This window comes from Bufo gargarizans, chromosome 10, assembly GCF_014858855.1.
Source record: "Bufo gargarizans isolate SCDJY-AF-19 chromosome 10, ASM1485885v1, whole genome shotgun sequence".
NCBI classification, from domain to species: Eukaryota; Metazoa; Chordata; class Amphibia; order Anura; family Bufonidae; genus Bufo; species Bufo gargarizans.
This window is the reverse complement of record NC_058089.1, coordinates 71,352,102-71,372,270: the sequence shown is the minus strand read 5'-3', so window position 1 is coordinate 71,372,270 and position 20,169 is coordinate 71,352,102. Positions and strand designations below refer to the sequence as shown.

The 20,169-nt window shown below is 42.4% G+C and overlaps 1 protein-coding gene across 1 annotated transcript in view; it reads left to right on the top strand.

Annotated features, from left to right (window-relative positions):
* The window catches only part of LOC122921071 (acidic proline-rich protein HP43A-like), a 58,315-nt gene extending 47,747 nt beyond the window's left edge, over positions 1-10,568 (top strand). Inside the window, exons 2-5 of the mRNA XM_044270968.1 lie at positions 3,128-3,320; positions 7,665-7,850; positions 9,234-9,392; positions 10,312-10,568. Coding sequence (XP_044126903.1) covers positions 7,724-7,850; positions 9,234-9,392; positions 10,312-10,400 — 375 coding nt within the window. The 5' untranslated portion in view covers positions 3,128-3,320; positions 7,665-7,723 and the 3' untranslated portion in view covers positions 10,401-10,568. The remainder of the gene's footprint in view (positions 1-3,127; positions 3,321-7,664; positions 7,851-9,233; positions 9,393-10,311) is intronic.
* The last annotated feature ends 9,601 nt before the right edge of the window (positions 10,569-20,169 follow it).

Below are 20,169 nucleotides of genomic sequence, written 5' to 3'. Positions count from 1 at the left end.
CACGCTACAAAGACAATGTGCCCACCTTACTTCCTGCACTGGAGCGTGATAGGAAGATGCGCGAGTACAAGCGCACGTTGGTAGACGCGCTACTGAGAACATTCCCAAATGTCACAGGGGAACAAGTGGAAGCCCAAGGCAGAGGAGGAGCAAGAGGTCGCCAAGGCAGCTGTGTCACGGCCAGCTCCTCTGAGGGCAGGGTTAGCATGGCAGAGATGTGGAAAACTTTTGTCAACACGCCACAGCTAACTGCACCACCACCTGATACGCAACGTGTTAGCAGGAGGCAACATTTCACTAACATGGTGGAACAGTACATGTGCACACCCCTCCACGTACTGACTGATGGTTCGGCCCCATTCAACTTCTGGGTCTCTAAATTGTCCACGTGGCCAGAGCTAGCCTTTTATGCCTTGGAGGTGCTGGCCTGCCCGGCGGCCAGCGTTTTGTCTGAACGTGTATTCAGCATGGCAGGGGGCGTCATTACAGACAAACGCAGCCGCCTGTCTACAGCCAATGTGGACAAGCTGACGTTCATAAAAATGAACCAGGCATGGATCCCACAGGACCTGTCCGTCCCTTGTCCAGATTAGACATTAACTACCTCCCCTTAACCATATATTATTGTACTCCAGGGCACTTCCTCATTCAATCCTATTTTTATTTTCATTTTACCATTATATTGCGAGGCTACCCAAAGTTGAATGAACCTCTCCTCTGTCTGGGTGCCGGGGCCTAAATATATGCCAATGGACTGTTCCAATGTTGGGTGACGTGAAGCCTGATTCTCTGCTATGACATGCAGACTAATTCTCTGCTGACATGAAGCCAGATTCTCTGTTACGGGACCTCTCTCCTCTGCCTGTGTGCTGGGCCTAAATATATGCCAATGGACTGTTGCAGTGGTGGCTGACGTGAAGCCTGATTCTCTGCTATGACATGCAGACTGATTCTCTGCTGACATTAAGCCAGATCCTCTGTTACGGGACCTCTCTCCTCTGCCTGGGTGCTGGGCCTAAATTTATGAAAATGGACTGTTGCAGTGGTGGCTGACGTGAAGCCTGATTCTCTGCTATGACATGCAGACTGATTCTCTGCTGACATGAAGCCAGATCCTCTATTACGGGACCTCTCTCCTCTGCCTGGGTGCTGGGCCTAAATTTATGAAAATGGACTGTTGCAGTGGTGGCTGACGTGAAGCCTGATTCTCTGCTATGACATGCAGACTGATTCTCTGCTGACATGAAGCCAGATCCTCTGTTACGGGACCTCTCTCCTCTGCCTGGGTGCTGGGCCTAAATTTATGAAAATGGACTGTTGCAGTGGTGGGTGACGTGAAGCCTGATTCTCTGCTATGATATGAAGACTGATTCTCTGCTGACATGAAGCCAGATCCTCTCTTACGGGACCTGTCTCCTCTGCCTGGGTGCTGGGCCTAAATGTATGAAAATGGACTGTTGCAGTGGTGGGTGACGTGAAGCCTGATTCTCTGCTATGATATGAAGACTGATTCTCTGCTGACATGAAGCCAGATTCTCTGTTATGGGACCTCTCTCCTCTGCCTGGGTGCCGGGGCCTAAATATCTGAGAATGGACTGTTCCAGCGGTGGGTGACGGGAAGCCAGATTCTCTGCTATGGGACCTCTCTCCAATTGATTTTGGTTAATTTTTATTTATTTAATTTTTATTTTAATTAATTTCCCTATCCACATTTGTTTGCAGGGGATTTACCTACATGTTGCTGCCTTTTGCAGCCCTCTAGCCCTTTCCTGGGCTGTTTTACAGCCTTTTTAGTGCCGAAAAGTTCGGGTCCCCATTGACTTCAATGGGGTTCAGGTTCGGGACGAAGTTCGGATCGGGTTCGGATCCCGAACCCGAACATTTTCGGGAAGTTTGGCCGAACTTCTCGAACCCGAACATCCAGGTGTCCACTCAACTCTAATTATGACGTAATCGCGTCACATGACCTGGTTTCGGTTTCACTTTGGTTCACACTAGAGTGTATTGGAATTTGTCTTCCGAAAATAAATTCTTATTGAAAAAATGGTTTGAAAAACATTCAATGAGGATGAAGAAAAAATTATTCTAACTGTAAGTAATATTGTATAACAGTACTGTATTTTATTATATATTGCATGCTTGTCAGAACAATATTTTGCAACACTCGAACAATGCATAAATTATTCATTTGTGGATCGACTGTTGCAAAATATTCGTATATGCCAATAAGAACAACATTGATTATTTATTATATTTTTTTTTCTTCCCCCCCCCCCCCCCCCCCCCATAAGGGTCCATTAACACGTCTGTGGTATGTTGCGTACCCGTGTTGCGTACCGGCAAATTGTGGATCCGTAACACACCCGGCCAGCACCCGCTATAGAAATGCCTATAGAATAGGACATGTTCTATATTTTGTGGAGCTGCGGACTGGAAGTTCGTGGCCGAAACCCAGAAGTTCCGGGCCGCTCTCTGCAAATATGGAAGCGGAGAGCACATAGTGTGTTCTCCGCTTCACGTCCGGGGCCTAAGAGAATGAATGGATCCGCACCCGTTCCGCAAAATTGCGGAACGGATGCGGACCCTTTTTCAGACGTGTGAATGGACCCTAGTAGTTATTACAGATTGATGCACTAAGTACTCTTGTTACTTGCAGCACCATGTCAGTAGCATGTATGTATGGACAACAGATAAATATCTATGCACATAGCACGTCCGTTTTCCTGCCATACAATATATACCACACATATATATATATATATATATATATATATATATATATATTGAATTTTATGTCCATGAGGTTGTTTTGTTGGACCAAAAGTATTTGCTTGTTTATTTAGCGTTACCCAGGGTGCACTACGGAGATGCAGAACAACTTTACACCCCATACCGTACCGTCACTTACTAGACAGGTACATTGCAGCTTAGCTGGCTAATATCTGATTGCTCAGACCCCACACACATACAATCGCAATACAATCCGATCTTATAACCACAACATTAAATCTAATATTTCCCCTTCAAAGGCGTAACTTCATTTTTGTGTATTTGTTGAGGATATTTTTTTTTTTATATTTGTATAATAAAACAATGGGGATGATATGCTTTCATCTTTATCCTTCAGCGCTTTCTGGAGCGAGGATACCACCTCACCAATAAGCACAAAGAAAAATAACAGATCATAACATCTGTCAGGATGGAGCTGTATCTCAAACATGGGAAAAAGTACGATAAGGAAGCAATCCAGAAGAAATTTTGCGACCTGAAGCGGCTTCACCCTGAACTTGTGAAAGAATATAGTGAGCGATTACACCCAGGTACAATGCTTACATGATTTTTGTATATCTCTCTACAACACTCAGTAGTAATGTATACATTCAGTAATGCTGCTAATCCGTACAGGTGTAGTATGGTTAACACACAACCTCTCAAATTTATTAATTCATCCTGTAATCTTGAAACAAAAGCCATTTAAAAAAATAGCGTAACGCATTTAATTGCATTAACTTTACATAACACGTCTCATAAAGCATGTGTGTTAACTCTACTACATCCATATTTCATCCCATTTCAGATGATTACTTAATACCCAGTGTGACATGTACAAAATCTTCCGGTTACATCATACATCTCTACCTCGCTGAGATTGTATATATATAAAAAAAATGAAATTTTTCACTTTCAGCTGTAAAATTTTGCAAAGAAAACGACATCCATATATAAATTTTTCGCTAAATTTATAGTTCTACATGTCTTTGATAAAAAAAAAATGTTTAGGCAAAAAAAAAAAATGGTTTGGGTAAAAGTTATAGCGTTTACAAACTATAGTACAAAAATGTGAATTTCCGCTTTTTGAAGCAGCTCTGACTTTCTGAGCACCTGTCATGTTTCCTGAGGTTCTACAATGCCCAAACAGTAGAAAAACCCCACAAATGACCCCATTTCGGAAAGTAGACACCCTAAGGTATTCACTGATGGGCATAGTGAGTTCATAGAACTTTTTATTTTTTGTCACAAGTTAGCGGAAAATGATGATTTTTTATTTTTATTTTTTTCTTACAAAGTCTCATATTCCACTAACTTGCGACAAAAAATAAAAAATTCTAGGAACTCGCCATGCCCCTCACGGAATACCTTGGGGTGTCTTCTTTCCAAAATGGGGTCACTTGTGGGGTAGTTATACTGCCCTGGCAATTTAAAGGCCCAAATGTGTGAGAAGAACTTTGCAATCAAAATGTGTAAAAAATGGCCTGCGAAATCCGAAAGGTGCACTTTGGAATATGTGCCCCTTTGCCCACCTTGGCTGCAAAAAAGTGTCACACATCTGGTATCGCCGTACTCAGGAGAAGTTGGGGAATGTGTTTTGGGGTGTCATTTTACATATATCCATGCTGGGTGAGAGAAATATCTTGGCAAAAGACAACTTTTCCCATTTTTTTTATACAAAGTTGGCATTTGACCAAGATATTTCTCTCACCCAGCATGGGTATATGTAAAATGACACCCCAAAACACATTCCCCAACTTCTCCTGAGTACGGCGATACCAGATGTGTGACACTTTTTTGCAGCCTAGATGCGCAAAGGTGCCCAAATTCCTTTTAGGAGGGCGTTTTTAGACATTTGGATCCCAGACTTCTTCTCACGCTTTCGGGCCCCTAAAAAGCCAGGGCAGTATAAATACCCCACATGTGACCCCACTTTGGAAAGAAGACACCCCAAGGTATTCCGTGAGGGGCATGGCGAGTTCCTAGAATTTTTATTTTTTTTGGCACAAGTTAGCGGAAATTGTTTTTTTTTTGTATTTTCTTACAAAGTCTCCCTTTCCGCTAACTTGGGACAAAAATTTCAATCTTTCATGGACTCATTATGCCCCTCACGGAATACCTTGGGGTGTCTTCTTTCCGAAATGGGGTCACATGTGGGGTATTTACACTGCCCTGGCATTTTAGGGCCCTAAAGCGTGAGAAGAAGTCTGGAATATAAATGTCTAAAAAATGTTTACGCATTTGGATTCCGTGAGGGGTATGGTGAGTTCATGTGACATTTTATTTTTTGACACAAGTTAGTGGAATATGAGACTTAGTAAGAAAAAACAAAAACAAACAAAAAATTTCTGCTAACTTGGGCCAAAAAAATTTCTGAATGGAGCCTTACAGGGGGTGATCAATGACAGGGGGTGATCAATGACAGGGGGGTGATCAGGGAGTCTATATGGGGTGATAACCCCCCTGTCATTGATCACCCCCCTGTAATGCTCCATTCAGACGTCCGTATGATTTTTTACGGATCCACTGATACATGGATCGGATCCGCAAAACACATGCGGACCTCTGAATGGAGCCTTACAGGGGGGGGGGGGGGGGTGATGAATGACAGAGGGGTGATCACCCATATAGACTCCCTGATCACCCCCCTGTAAGGCTCCATTCAGACGTCCATATGATTTTTACGGATCCACTGATACATGGATCGGATCCGCATAACACATGCGGACGTCTGAATGGAGCCTTACAGGGGGGGGGGGGGTGATCAATGACAGAGGGGTGATCACCCATATAGACTCCCTGATCACCCCCCTGTAAGGCTCCATTCAGACGTCCGTATGATTTTTACGGATCCACTGATACATGGATCGGATCCGCATAACACATGCGGACGTCTGAATGGAGCCTTACAAGGGGGGGGGGTGATCAATGACAGAGGGGTGATCACCCATATAGACTCCCTGATCACCCCCCTGTAAGGCTCCATTCAGACGTCCGTATGATTTTTACGGATCCACTGATACATGGATCGGATCCGCATAACACATGCGGACGTCTGAATGGAGCCTTACAGGGGGGGGGTGATCAATGACAGAGGGGTGATCACCCATATAGACTCCCTGATCACCCCCCTGTAAGGCTCCATTCAGACGTCCGTATGATTTTTTTACGGATCCACTGATACATGGATCGGATCCGCAAAACACATGCGGACCTCTGAATGGAGCCTTACAGGGGGGTGATCAATGACAGGGGGGTGATCAATGACAGGGAAGTGATCAGGAAGTCTATGTGCATGATCACCCCCTTGTCATTGATCACCCCCCTGTAAGGCTCCATTCAGACGTCCGCATGTGTTTTGCGGATCCGATCCATGTATCAGTGGATCCGTAAAAAATCATACGGACGTCTGAACGGAGCCTGACAGGGGGGTGATCAATGACAGGGGGGTGATCAATGACAGGGGGGTGATCAATGACAGGGGGGTGATCAGGGAGTCTATATGGGGTGATCAGTGGTGCATAAGGGGTTAAAAAGTGACGGGGGGGGTGTAGTGTAGTGTAGTGTTTTCTGGTACTTTGCACAGCTACCTGTGTCCTCTGGTGGTCGATCCAAACAAAAGGGACCACCAGAGGACCAGGTAGCAGGTATATTAGACGCTGTTATCAAAACAGCGTCTAATATACCTGTTAGGGGTTAAAAAAATCAGATCTCCAGCCTGCCAGCGAGCGATCGCCGCTGGCAGGCTGGAGATCCACTCGCTTACCTTCCGTTCCTGTGAGCGCGCGCGTTCACAGGAAATCTTGCGTCTCGCGAGATGACGCGTATATGCGTCCAGGAGGAGTAAAGCAACCACCTCCCGGACGCATATCTGCGTACAGCGGTCGGGAGGTGGTTAAAAGGCCGGTCACTGTGAAAGTCACTGTTATTTATTATAAAATTGCTATGAATAAATACCCTATATTGTAGAGACTCACAAATGCTAGCCTTCAGATAAATACACAGAAGCATTTTTCCAGGGAAATCTTAAAATTACAAGTGTCCTTTATTGTTGGCACACAAACAATCAACAGGCATCATTAATTGGCTTACTCCAGCCAACACTTAAAGAAAAAACTATTACACAAGTAAGGCACAGTACCATAAATCCCAGAGAGTATCTTGCATTGTATCCAAGCAGAGACCATTTGGTCTTTTACTCAGTTCCAAACACAAACACCCAGCCATGTAATCATCCCCACCTGACCCTGCTGGCTGACTTTTGTAAGCCATTCCAAACCTGGCCTGGATTGTGTGGAGTAGTCACCCGCCCAACTCTATGACTACTCCCAATAAGAGCCATCCCGTATTAGCTTTTCACAGCTATGCTAACTACCAAAGTGTCCGTCAGCAACTGCTGCGGAAATATGCACTATGGGGCCCCTACTGCACCGAGGCCAGAATCCTCGGTGACACATATCTTCCATCTATTATAGTCCCTTGTGCCTTTCTACTATATATATATATATATATATATATATATACACACACACACTAACACCTCACCCAGTAAATTAACCTCATAAACCACAAATTAAATGCTATATGAAAGGTACAATTGTATCAAAAATGTGGCTGGGCAGACAGTATAGCGATGACAGCCCAAAAAATTATTATACCCAACATAATACCATCAAATAAGCCCTGTTACGTCATCCTACCTTTTAAGTTAGGCCAGTTTTACCCATCTGTAAATATGGTTTTGGCATGTTATATAACACAAAAATGAAGCAAATCCATTGTGTGGATAATCAGAATCCCAAGCAGATCCCTCCATATAGGATATTTTTAAAATATTTACCTTTGTTATGATTTATGAGTTGTTTGTCTAAATTCTTAACATTCTGTGATTACAGGTGTTCCTGTTCCTTCTCTTCGATGAAGAATTAAAAAAAAAAAGAGGGTGGTCGCAGCAATGGGTGTGGAGGAAGAGTCGGCTGAGCAGGCAGTGGAGGAGCAGCCTGGACCATCGCAGCAAGGGAATTCCTCCCCCCCACCTCCAGAAGAGGGGGACATGCAGGTCTACACCCCCAACCAGGAGGGTAAATATGTGCACACAGCTATATAATTAAATATCCATACAATGTTTATAAGAAAAAAGGCATAAAATGTTTTAAATTTGCGAAAAGTAGATAAATAAATAAAAAATTCCAATTAAAAAAACTCTGCAATTTACATTAAAACCATTAAGTACCCAACTAATTCAAATTAAACATTACATAACTATAACAAAGTAATTCTGTACTCTCATTAAGAAATACCAAATAAGAGTTATGGCCCAAAAATAATAATTACCATGTCATATAGCGAGCTTCCAATAACTCAACAGTCCCTTCATCTGTCTTATATACAATAAGAAGGGAGACAATGCGGAATGAATGGACATTTGAAATATAAGATACAAACATATCAAAGACCATCATAATAAGTCCGTTATTATCTTGCAGATAAGGGGCTGAGTACATATTATTGTCTCAGATGTTATCTCAGAGACCTGGTACCACAACTATGTCTATAGAAGACTATTTTGGTCTTGTAGTGTGTTCAAAATCCCTCTTAAAAATGTAATCCAGTCTTCGAAGTGTCAAGTAGTGTTTTTAAATTCACTTTTAACAAATTTTTGTCCTCAATTTGCATTCAAAAAATCTTATAGCTCTTTTGTATTAAAAGTTAAATTTTAATATGAGAACTTTCATGTGTTATTCAGATTGACCATGGCCGTGCACTAGTGGCTCCTACTTCAACCAGGCCAGGGTCCGCGGTGACACATATCTTCCATCTATTATAGTCCCTTGTGCCTTTCTACAAATATATATATATATATATATATACACACACCCCCACCCCCACCCAGTAATTAACCTCATAAACCACAAATTAAATGCTATCTGAAAGGTAATATTGTAATAGGGGTAAGGTAAGGGAGATCAGGATGTTAGTGGACTAAAAAGAGGATTTTACATGACAGACTCCCTTTAACTGCTGAATAGAACAGCGCTAAACAGTGCCTAAATAGCATATAGAAATCTAGTCATCTCGCCACCTATCTGCAAGCGACTTTACCCCTCCTTCTATTAATAAAGTGACCATGACAACTAAATTAACTGTGAGTGAAGACGGACAGCAGATATTTAAAATATGGCTGTGCAGACAGTATAACGATGACAGCCCAAAAATATAATATACCCAACATAATACCATCAAAAAACCTCTTTTACGTCATACTAATTTTTAACTTAGTCCCGTTTTACCCATCTGTAACACTTGTTTTGTCATGTAATATAAACACATAATGAGGCAAATCCACCGTGTGGATAATCAGAATCCCATGCAGACCCCTCCATATAGGATATTTTTTTATTTAATTTTCCTTTGTTATGATTTATTAGTTGATTGTCTAAATTCTTAACATTCTGTGATTACAGGTGTTCCCGTTCCTCCTGTACAGCAAATGGGTGAGGAGGGAGAGTTGGAGATGCAGCCTGGACCCTCCACTGATCGAGGAGGACCATCACAGCCAGGGGATTCCTCTCCCCCACCTCCAGAAGAGGGGGACAAGGAGGTCTACACCCCCCATCAGGAGGGTAAATATGTGCACACAGCTATATAATTATCCATACGATGTTTATAAAAAAAAAGGGCCTAAAATTATTTAAAAAAGAGAAAAGTAGAGAAATATATATATATATTTTTTAAAGTAAAATAAATCTGTAATCTACATTAAAACCATAAAGTATCCAACTAATTCACATTAAACATTACATAACTATAACCAAGTAATTCTGTAAATACAAAATAAGAGTTGTGGTGGCTTGATGATACATTTTAATGGCCATAAAATAATACTTAATATGTCACATAGAGAGCTTCCAAGAACTCACCAGTCCCTTCATCTGTCGTATATACAATAAAAAGGGAGACATGGCGGAATGAATGGGCATTTGAAATATAAGATACAAACATATCAAAGACCATCATAATAAGTCCGTTATTATCTTACAGATAAGGGGCTGAGTGCGTATTATTGTCTTTAAATTTTTGGCATCTCAGAGACCTGGTGCCACAACTATGTCTATATACGACTATTTAGATTTTGTAGTGTGTCCAAAATCCCTTTAAAAAAATTGTAGTCCTCAATTTGCATTAAAAAAATGTTATAGCTCTTTTGTATTAGAAGTTATATTTTAAGATGAGAACTTTAATGTGTTATTGATATTGGCCATGCCCAACAGAAATGCTTAGCAACACAAAAGTGTAGATTGTTCTTTCATGTCAAAGAAACCAACTAAATACTATTATACTGTAATGAACTTGCATTAATTAACCCACTAAATAACATTATACTATATTGAAATAATAAATAAACAACTATATAATTTTAAAAACTGTAATAAAAAAAAATTGTTCTGTAAATGGACAGTACTGTAACAAAAACTCCACACAAACCACAACTGCCTTCATCATAATTGGAAGTAATTGTAATTTTTTTTTTTATCCTAACAGTTATTAGAAAACTTAAAAGGCGGCTCCTTGAGCAGCGGAAGACAGAAGCCAAGTCAATGCAGGCTATAAAAGCAGAGAAAAAAAAATAGGCCTACTTCAGGCTTGGTTACACAGGCATCAGCGTCAGCTGGATGATGCTTACAAGAAGTTTGAGGAGCAGAGGAAGATACATAATGAAGAGCTCCTGGAGATACAGCAAGAACTACAAAGTTTGCCTTAATTTTTTTGTATTTTATATTTTACCTACTTTCTATTTTATAAATAAATATTTTATTATGTTTAATAATTTGCTTTCGTATGCTTGATATTGTTATTTAATACATAAACTAGCTGTGCACCCCACGTTGCTCGGGTATTTATTTATTGGAAATATATATTAAATAACAGTGACTTTTGCAATGGTCGCCCCTTTAACAGTAAATTTCACAGTGACCGGCCCTTTAACTGTGAACTCCACAGCGCCCATCAGTTGGCAGTTAGGATTTAAGTTAAAGGCTGGAGGCAGGCTTGTATTGGCTAATGCAGGTGATATTTGGGGAATATCTCGGGAACAGTACGTCCTAGAGAGCTGAGACCCCCACATTATTTCTTTCCAGGTAGCAAGGGATGTTTATACCAAATTTAATTGAATTTGATGGTTGTGTTTTTGCGGAACATACATATATATACATCCTTTTTTATATATAGATTTAAATTTATCAGGTTGCAGGAAGGCCCCTTGAGTCCTAGTGCAAAGTCATACGGATCAGGACAGACAGCAGCAGCAGGTTAAGGTAACAGTGGAGGGTACGGTCTACACTACACTCAATATGATCAGGACAGACAGAAATTATGCTAACACAGAACAATATGAAAGAATGCAGTCAGACATTAGAACAAAAAAAATAAATATTTATTAACAAAATAACAAACATGCCTCTATGGCAACTTTTTAACTTTTTTATAAAGCATTAACATATCCCTCTTTTGTTTAAGGTGCTGTTTCTTAAACTTGGCCATCAGCCTCTGCATTTGGCGCATGCCGGCATTCTGTTCCCGCTGATTTTGTTCCATTATTTTTCAAAAACAGCAGTACTGTTAGGATTAGAAAATAAAATTATATTACTTGCAATTCAGATTACATAGTATCGATATAGAATTATATTTCTATGTGCACATATTTACCCTCTTGGCAGGGGTTGGTTACAACATCCTCTGGAGTGGTGGTGGTTTCTTGTGGAGGCTGGGAGGGTCCAGCGTCTTCTACCTCCACCTCTTCTCCCACATCAGGTGTGTCAGTCACCTCATCCTGAAGCTCATGGGAGGGTCCTGGCTCATGAGCTTTCATAGGAGCCATCATATTGCCATCAGGTGGTGGAGGGGCCGCTACATCCTCTGAGGGTCCTGCCTGCTCTTGTGAATCCTCCTCATCTGTTGTTGAGACCTCCATCACCACCACATTTAGCTGATTTTTTTTCTGTCTTCTCGGTCCCTTCCTCTTTATAGTAGGAACAGGAACACCTGTAATCACAGAATATTACAAATTTGGACAATGAAATCATAAATCACAACAAAGTTAAAGATCCAGAAATTGATATACTGTATGGAGGGAGGGATCTGCATGGGATTATGATAAACCACAAAGTGTATTTGACTCTTTTTGGCGTTATCTAACATTTTAAAATCAGTGTTCCAGATGTGTTAAACTAGCCAAATTTACAAGGTAGGATGAGGTAACACGGTATTTATTAGGAAGGTGTCCTTTACGGTATTGCGGCTGGGTTATTGACTTTTAATCAAAACATGCAAATGTTCGGAAATTAGATAAGAGGTTACTGGATGTTGTTATGAAAGGTGGAGAAAGGAATCAATTTTAATATTATTTAAGCAAAATTTATCGTTGGTATATTCAGTGTTAAAAAGCAGTCTTTCATTTAAAATCATCATTTTAGAACTAAAAGATAAAGATCTACCTTAAGCTTGCATTTCATTAGTGGTTGTAGCAGACTGAGTTTCAACTACAATGGATGTGTCATATGTACTGTTGAATGGATTTACAATGTTAGGTTTATTAACCTAATTAGTATGTAACCTGCTTAGCATTTGTCGACTACAATGGTTGTCTCAAATGGATTGTTGATTATTAAATTACTTCACAGACTGAGGGGAGGGGATGTGTGGCATGTAACCAGTCTGTGACTAAACAATGGATAATTTTCTGTATGTGTTTGCCTTGCATGGGAGAGGGACATAAAAGTAGGGGATGTGGCATTAAACATAGTCCTGCTTTCAAGTGGTCTTAAACTTTTGATCAGGACTGCATATATATATATAATCTATAATCCCATGCAAATTACGTGGGGGATGTATGAAATGGACGGGGCCTTTCAAATAAATAATGAATGATGCTTGCATTTTATGTATATATAAACATAAAGACATATATACAGGTCCTTCTAAAAAAATTTGCATATTGTGATAAAGTTCATTATTTTCTGTAATGTACTGATAAACATTAGACTTTCATATATTTTAGATTCATTACACACAACTGAAGTAGTTCAAGCCTTTTATTGTTTTAATATTGATGATTTTGGCATACAGCTCATGAAAACCCCAAATTCCTATCTAAAAAAATTAGCATATCATGAAAAGTTTCTCTAAACGAGCTATTAACCTAATCATCTGATTCAACTAATTAACTCTAAACACCTGCAAAAGATTCCTGAGGCTTTTAAAAACTCCCAGCCTGGTTCATTACTCAAAACCGCAATCATGGGTAAGACTGCCGACCTGACTGCTGTCCAGAAGGCCATCATTGACACCCTCAAGCAAGAGGGTAAGACACAGAAAGAAATTTCTGAACGAATAGGCTGTTCCCAGAGTGCTGTATCAAGGCACCTCAGTGGGAAGTCTGTGGGAAGGAAAAAGTGTGGCAGAAAACTCTGCACAACGAGAAGAGGTGACCGGACCCTGAGGAAGATTGTGGAGAAGGACCGATTCCAGACCTTGGGGGACCTGCGGAAGCAGTGGACTGAGTCTGGAGTAGAAACATCCAGAGCCACCGTGTACAGGCGTGTGCAGGAAATGGGCTACAGGTGCCGCATTCCCCAGGTCAAGCCACTTTTGAACCAGAAACAGCGGCAGAAGCGTCTGACCTGGGCTACAGAGAAGCAGCACTGGACTGTTGCTCAGTGGTCCAAAGTACTTTTTTCGGATGAAAGCAAATTTTGCATGTCATTTGGAAATCAGTGATGGTCTGGGATGCCATGTCAGCTGCTGGTGTTGGTCCACTGTGTTTTATCAAGGGCAGGGTCAATACAGCTAGCTATCAGGAGATTTTGGAGCACTTCATGCTTCCATCTGCTGAAAAACTTTATGGAGATGAAGATTTCATTTTTCAGCACGACCTGGCACCTGCTCACAGTGCCAAAACCACTGGTAAATGGTTTACTGACCATGGTATTACTGTGCTCAATTGGCCTGCCAACTCTCCTGACCTGAACCCCATAGAGAATCTGTGGGATATTGGGAAGAGAAAGTTGAGAGACACAAGACCCAACGCTCTGGATGAACTTAAGGCCGCTATTGAAGCATCCTGGGCCTCCATAACACCTCAGCACTGCCACAGGCTGATTGCCTCCATGCCACGCCACATTGTAGCAGTCATTTCTGCAAAAGGATTCCCGACCAAGTATTGAGTGCATAACTGAACATAATTTGGGGGTATTAAGTAATCATTTTTAAAGGGATGAAATACGGATGTAGTAGATTTAACACAGATCCTTTAGGAGACGTGTTATTTAAACAAAATGCAATTAAATGCGTTACACTATTTTTTAACAATGGCTTTTATTTCTAGATAACGCAATGAGTTAAGAGGTTGTGTGTTATCCCAACTACATCTGTACAGATTAGCAGCATAACTAAATATATACATTACATAGTGTTGTAAAGAGAGATACAAAAGTCATGTAAATATTGTACCTGGACATAATCGTTCGCTCATCTCCTTTACAAGTTTGGGCCTAAACCTCTTTATATCGCACCACTTCTTCTGCAGTTCCACATATTTATGCCACAAGGAAAACTTCATATATAACTCGGCACGGAGAGACCTTAGAATGGCGCGCTTCTCCACCCTCTTCTTGGTTAGGGCATATCCCCTCACCAACAAACGCTGCAATATAAAGATGCAAGAATATAATTCCAATTTTTTACATTCAAAATTTTAAAACATATGTCCTCAACAAACCTGCAAAAAGTAGTTACGTCTTTAAAGGGGAAATATTAGATTGAATGTTAACGTTATAAGATAGGATTGTAATGCGATTCTATGTGTGTGGGGTCTGAGGGAGCAATTGGATATTGGTCGGTTAAGCTGCGATGTACTTGTCTAGTGAAGGGATAGTACGGTATTGGGTGTACAGCTGGTTTGCATCACCGTGGTGCACCCTGGGTAACGCTTAATGAAACAGCAAATACGGTGAGACAAAGAAAGCTCATGTACATTAAATAGAATCTATATATATAGTGTGGTATATAGTGTATGCAGGGCCGGCATCATAACCCGGCATCCCCGGGCAAGTGCCGGAGCCCAATGCTCCTGGGGGGGGGCCCACTGAGCTGCTATGAGCACTTCCATCAATACAGATGGGAGCTCTCACTGCTGTCATTTCAGTTACGCAGTACCCCTTTGGTGGGGCCCTCTGAGCTGCAGAGACTCAGACACGCCCCCTGAGCTGCAGAGACTCAGACCACACCCCCTCTACATAGGACACACGCTGCCTGAGGAGAGAGACCGCTGCCTGAGGAGAGAGACCGGAGGGCTGGAGCTGTGATTGAGTCTGCAGTCTGCACTGTGAATGTCTCTTGTCTGTGGGACAGAAGAGGGGGGGGGGGGTCTCTTCGATCGGCTGCTGCTTCATTCTATTTAGTTGTTACTGTTTCATTAAGCAGTTTGCCCCCATGACACCTGCCCCCCCCCCCATATCCTGTCCTATCTCATCCTCATGGGGCCCCTGCTGTCTCCTTTCCTCCCTCATGTATCCAGAGCTCCTGTTTCACCCTCCTATCTCCTGTTGCTGCCCTGCACAGACCTCCTGCCCCTACTTCTTGTATGAATCCCCCTCAGAGCCCCTTCCCCCTACTTGCTGTGTCCACCCTTCCTGTCCACCCAGGGCCCCTGTCTCACTCATCTGCCTCTCATTATGGTGGCATCTGAACAGCATTCACCATAAGGACCTTCTAACGTCACAGGGTCATGTGACTGTACCCCCACCCCGTACTGTGCCCCTTTATACCCTGCATTGTGCCCTCTTACCACACCCTGTCCAGTGCCCATAGTCATTCCCTGTACTGTGCCCTCTTATACCCTTTTATCCGGTCACTGTATGGTGGTTTTATCATTGTATGGCGGTGTTATCACTATATGGCGGTGGTATCCAATAACTGCATGGCCATAACTGTATCCCTTTCCCTGCCCACGCCATCCTTTTTTAGACCTGGCATGAGCGGGAAAAGATACAGATTGCAGTGTTAAGGACCTTTGTGCCACAATCTGTGTCAGAAATACGCCTAAGGCTACTTTCACACCTGCGTTTAGGTGCGGATCCGTCTGGTATCTGCACAGACGGATCCGCACCTATAATGCAAACGCTTACATCCGTTCAGAACGTATACGTTTGCATGCTAATGCAAACGGATCCGTTTAGACTTTACATTGAAAGACTTTACATTGAAAATTGAGCCATATTGTGTCAACTTCAAACGGATCCGTCCCCATTGACTTCCATTGTAAGTCTGGACGGATCCGTTTGCCTCCGCATGGCCAGGCGGACACCCGAACGCTGCAAGCAGCGTTCGGGTGTCCGCCTGCTGAGCGGAGCTGATGACAAACGCTGCCAGACTGATGCATTCTGAGCGGATCCGCATCCACTCAGAATGCATTAGGGCTGGACGAATCCGTTCGGGGCCGCTTGTGAGAGCCTTCAAACGGAACTCACAAGCAGAGCCCCGAACGCAAGTGTGAAAGTAGCCTTACATAGACGTATTTCTATGTAATAAATGACCCCCTAATTGTATTATTATTTGGGGGTAGGGCTAATATCTTTATAGTATATAGATTCTAGTGTATTATACTGTGCCCTGTATTTACCAATAGATAAATGATCCTTGGGAGACACAGTCCTCACCCCTGACCACCAGGACCAGGCAGCGCTCTGTCAGTACATGGCGGCCTCCCCTCTCCGCCACGCTGCTCCGCGGTGTACTGCTGCTTATTCTGACACTAGGGCTGGGTTCACATCCCATTTGTGCCATCCATTTAATGTATACCAAAAATGTATGCGTTAACAGATGCCTCACACTGATGCCGTACAGTGGCGTCCGGTCACCGTACAATCCTCAGACTGATGCCGTACAGCGGCGTCCGGTCACCATACAATCCTCAGACTGATTCCGTACAGTGGCGTCCGTTCACCATACAGTTCCATTGTAAAAAAACATATACGTTAACGTATGCAGTTTTTACTTGACTCTGCAGGATACAAAAACGTGGAGTGCTGCACATTTGTATACATCAAACCGATAGGAAAAACGTGATGTGAACACACATTGGGGGGGAGGGGGGCGTACTAAAATTTGCTGTGGGGCCCAGTCAGTTCCAGCTACATCACTGCACATCTCCTTCTCTCCTCTAGGCCTGGCTCACTGCTGCAGCGGCCGCCTGAGAGAAGGAGCGCAGGGAGCTGCGGTTAGTGATGGACAGGACAACCAGCTCCCCTGCAATGATAGGTATGTGAGGGGGCCACTGGGGGGTCATTCATCACACTGTGAGGGCCCCTTACACAGTATAATGACTCCCAGTGCCCCCCATTTAGTATAACGATCCCCATTGACCCTCCATTTAGCATAATGACCACCAGAGCCCCCATTAAATATAATAACCCCTCGTGCCCCCTCCATACAGTATAACCCCCAGTGTGGGGGCGACTGGGGGTCATTATTCTGCATGGAGGGTCACTGTGGGGTCATTATACTGTGAGGGCCCTTTACATAGTATAATGACCCTCAGTGTCCCCCATTTAGTATAATGACCCCCAGAGCCCCCTCCATACAGTATTCCCCCAGTGTGGGGGCTACTGGGGGTCATTATTCTGAATGGGGGCGACTGGGGGTTATTATTCTGAATGCAGGGCCACAGGTGGTCATAATACAGTGGGGGGGGGATTGGGGGTTCATTATACTGTGTGAAGGGCCACTAGTAGTCATTATACTGTGTGAAGGGCCACTAGTAGTCATTATACTGTGTGAAGGGCCACTAGTAGTCATTATACTGTGTGAAGGGCCACTAGTAGTATTTATACTGTATAGGGGTCACTGGGGGTCATTATACCGTGTGGGAGCCACAGGGGGACATGTAAATGTAAAAAAATGCCTGACGGGGGCCCACTGGGATTTATCGCCCAAGGGCCCACATGAACCTGGAGCCGGCCCTGAGTGTATGGTACCGTATATATAGTGTGTATTGAGTGACAGGAAAATGGACGTGTTATGTGCTGTGAATGTGATATAAATGTATCTGTTGTCCATACATACAGGCTACAAACATAGTGCTGTGTAATAACAAGAATACTTAGTACAGTGCAGAAATCTGTATTATCTATTTTTACCTTAAAAAAAAAATCATAAGAAAAAAAAAATCGTATTCATATTGAAATATTCGAATTTACCAATATTTCGCTAGACTCGATCAACTTACAATAATTGTTCTGACATGCATGCGAAAGTACTGTAATATACTTATGGCTATGATTATATCATACTCGACTTTTACAAAGTGATGTCTCAGGATCTTTGCGGAGCACATTGTTCTTGAGTGTCTGGATTTATAGTCGCGATCTACATAAGGTGTCACCTCAGGTGACGTACTAGTGATGTCATGCGGTTGGGCACACGTATTAAACACTACGATTTTTCTGTTAGAATATTCGTGAACTCGAATATTATAACCGAGATTATTGGTTTAGAATAGAATAGGACGAATATTCTAAAAACGAATACACAGCAATATATTCTTTATTTCGAATATTTGATCCATCTTTCCAGCTTCTATTCAGTTGCTTGTGGGCCAATGACTCATTGACCCACAAGCAAGAAGCAAAGAGCAATATATTTTCAGATGAGAAAAAAAAAACAAAAAAAAACGAATATTCGATTTCGTGAATATATAGAATTATATTCGAAATATTCGCGAAATCTCGAAGTTGCGATATTGGGGAAAAAAATTTGAGATTCGAATATTCGCGCTCAACACTACTTATCACCCGGTACAACATTCATCACATCAAAATCAGACAGACCCTTACTAAACATTGGGGCATCCTCCTCAAAGACCCCATTCTCAAATTGATTGCCCCCTCTTGTCCAAAACTTACCATGAATCCCGAGGCCACCCCCATTGATTGTTCAGATAAGATACGTAAATGCGCCTCAAATAAATGTCTTTGCTGCCCAATGATCTCTCAAGGGGTTAGAACAGTAAACATCCCTAACCCTAAGATAACTAAAGATGAGTCCCTTTGGACCATCAAACAGGAACTAAACTGTGGGTCAAAAAATGTAATCCACCTCCTCTACTGTCCATGTGGTTTAAAGTACATCAGAAGAACCACCCAGACAGTCAGCGAGAGGATGAATGAGCATCGCTCAAACATTAGACGCAGCATCCTCACCCACAGCGTCTCGCAACACTACACAAAGATACACAGTAGTGATCCATCTAGCTTGAGGGTTTCACCGCTAGAACAGATATCTACCTATCAGTAGTGTTGAGCGCGTGTTGAGCGCGAATATTCGAATTGCGAATCGAGAATTTACGAATATTTCTAATATGGTGCTATATATATTCGCTATATCGAATATTCGTAAATTTTAAAACATCTGAAAAAACATGATCCCTCACTGCTTTTTGCTTGTGGGGCAATGAGTCATTGGCCCACAAATAAGATTATACCACTATATTAGCTAAATTGAACGATTCTACATTTTTTCGAATATTCGCTTTATTGCAAACAGCAGGGTGGAATCGATCTTGTTATTCGAATTCCCGATTTCTACCCGAAAAGCGGGAATGTTATGAATGATCGCGTGAGGAATCGATCTTATGAGTGACGTAATTGTGTCACATGACATGTGTCCTGGTTTTGGTTTTGGTTTTGCATTGCTTCCAGTGGAGTTTGGCGTGCATCTTAAAATCGAAAATGGGCAAAATTCGATTTCAAAAGGAAGAAGAAGAAATTCTTCTCACTGTAAGTAATATTGTATTACAGCACTGTATTTAATTTCATATTGCATGCATGTCAGAACAATATTTAGCATTAGCAACACTCGACCTACATCTAAGGCTACTTTCACACTTGCGTTCGGTGCGGATCCGTCTGGTGTCTGCACGGACGGATCCGCTCCTATAATGCAGACTATGGGATCCGTTCAGAATGTCTAATTGTTAGTCAGACGGATCCGTCTGCATTATATTTCAGAAAAAAATCTAAGTCTGAAAGTTAGTCAGACGGATCCGTCCTGACTTTGCATTGAAAGTCAATGGTGGACGGACCCGTTTGAAATTGAGCCATATTGTGTCAACTTCAAACGGATCCGTCCCCATTGACTTACATTGTAAGGCTACTTTCGCACTTGCGTTCGGGGTTCCGCTTGAGAGTTCCGTTTGAAGGCTCTCACAAGCAGCCCCAAATGGATCCGTACGGCCCCAATGCATTCTGATTGGATGCGGTTCCACTCAGAATGCATCAGTCTGGCATCGTTTGTCCTCCGGTCCGCTCAGCAGGCGGACACCCGTACGCAGCTTGCAGCGTTCGG